General features: G+C 40.3%; 1 protein-coding gene across 1 annotated transcript; it reads right to left on the reverse strand.

Annotated features, from left to right (window-relative positions):
- Positions 1-26: 26 nt before the first annotated feature.
- Positions 27-1,059, reverse strand: LOC121965050 (E3 ubiquitin-protein ligase ARIH2-like; the record flags this gene model as incomplete). Its single annotated transcript, XM_042515215.1, has 3 exons — positions 27-152; positions 262-330; positions 916-1,059. Coding segments are annotated over 3 exons (339 nt in total), but the record flags the coding sequence as incomplete, so codon positions are not given.
- Positions 1,060-1,169: the final 110 nt, after the last annotated feature.

The raw sequence follows: 1,169 nt of genomic DNA on the forward strand, positions 1-1,169 counted from the left end.
ACAACAATCAATTTAATAGCTCTTACCCCTCTATCACTGGCGCTGAGCTCCCCCTCGCCTCCTACCACTCCCCTCTCATAGGTGTCAGCCCGCTCCACCTTCCATGACAGGTTTTCTATTTCTGCTTCCAGCTGGGCCTGCTGGTACTCAAACTGCAGAGGGCAGACAAAAAAGTGTGTTAGTTAGTATCTTTTATATAGTTACTACATTATTTTACAATGTGTGTTCTGAGGTAAAGGACAGGAGGAGTTCATTGCTCACCAGTTTCTTGCGTGGGCCAGACTCCATGTAATAGGCGTAAGGGTATGTATACTGCAGTGTGTAGCGACACTGGAAACATAAAGACAAGACACAAAATTAGGAAAATGTTAACTTAATGCCAAACTATCAAAATTAACAAAGGCACCATGGGAAACATGATCTTCCACTGATTCTATCTTTTGCTGGCACAGATCCACCAGAGACTAAACAAGTAATATTAAACCTTAGAGGAAATCATGACAGATGAAAAATACAGGACAGATTTTCTTTTCTTTTCTTTTAATCCTGATAAACAAATGTTTTCACTCCAGGGATCCAAATTCCTTCCAAGAGCACTGATGAATGGTGACATTTTGTAACACTTTGTTATGAGTGTGAAAACGTTAGCAAGGTCAAGCTCACTGCTCACTTCTTTTCCACTCTTGACAGATGTTTTTGAAATACATTTAAATAAATTTGTCAAGTAACTTATTTAATAATTCAAGTGTATGCACCGTTTTCTGAATAAATCCCACAACAACAAAAAAAAAAACATGATTTGATATTTTTTGTGTTCCATGCACCTGTCCTTGTGTCCATCTCACTCTCACATCCTCTTCCTCACATCCAGACATCCAGAACACACATTAAGTTGCAGTTCAGTGTTAAGAGTACCTTGGCCAGTAGCTTTGCAGCGTTATGCAGGTACTGCCAGTCAATCCAGGTTCCCAGGTTGTTCATCACTCTCTCCTGGATCTTCTCCTGGATCCTCTGGTATGTCTGAGCCTCCAACTGCAGAGACTTGTTGTGATTCTCCCACTGGTGGGGTAAAGATCACAATAAATAAAAAGAATGAAATACGGATCAAATGTAACTGCTGTAGGTCTAGAGGTATGCTGGACTGAAATTTGTTAACAAGCCTAAAACAG

This window comes from Plectropomus leopardus, unplaced genomic scaffold (genome assembly GCF_008729295.1).
Source record: "Plectropomus leopardus isolate mb unplaced genomic scaffold, YSFRI_Pleo_2.0 unplaced_scaffold18373, whole genome shotgun sequence".
In the NCBI taxonomy this organism is placed as follows: domain Eukaryota; kingdom Metazoa; phylum Chordata; class Actinopteri; order Perciformes; family Serranidae; genus Plectropomus; species Plectropomus leopardus.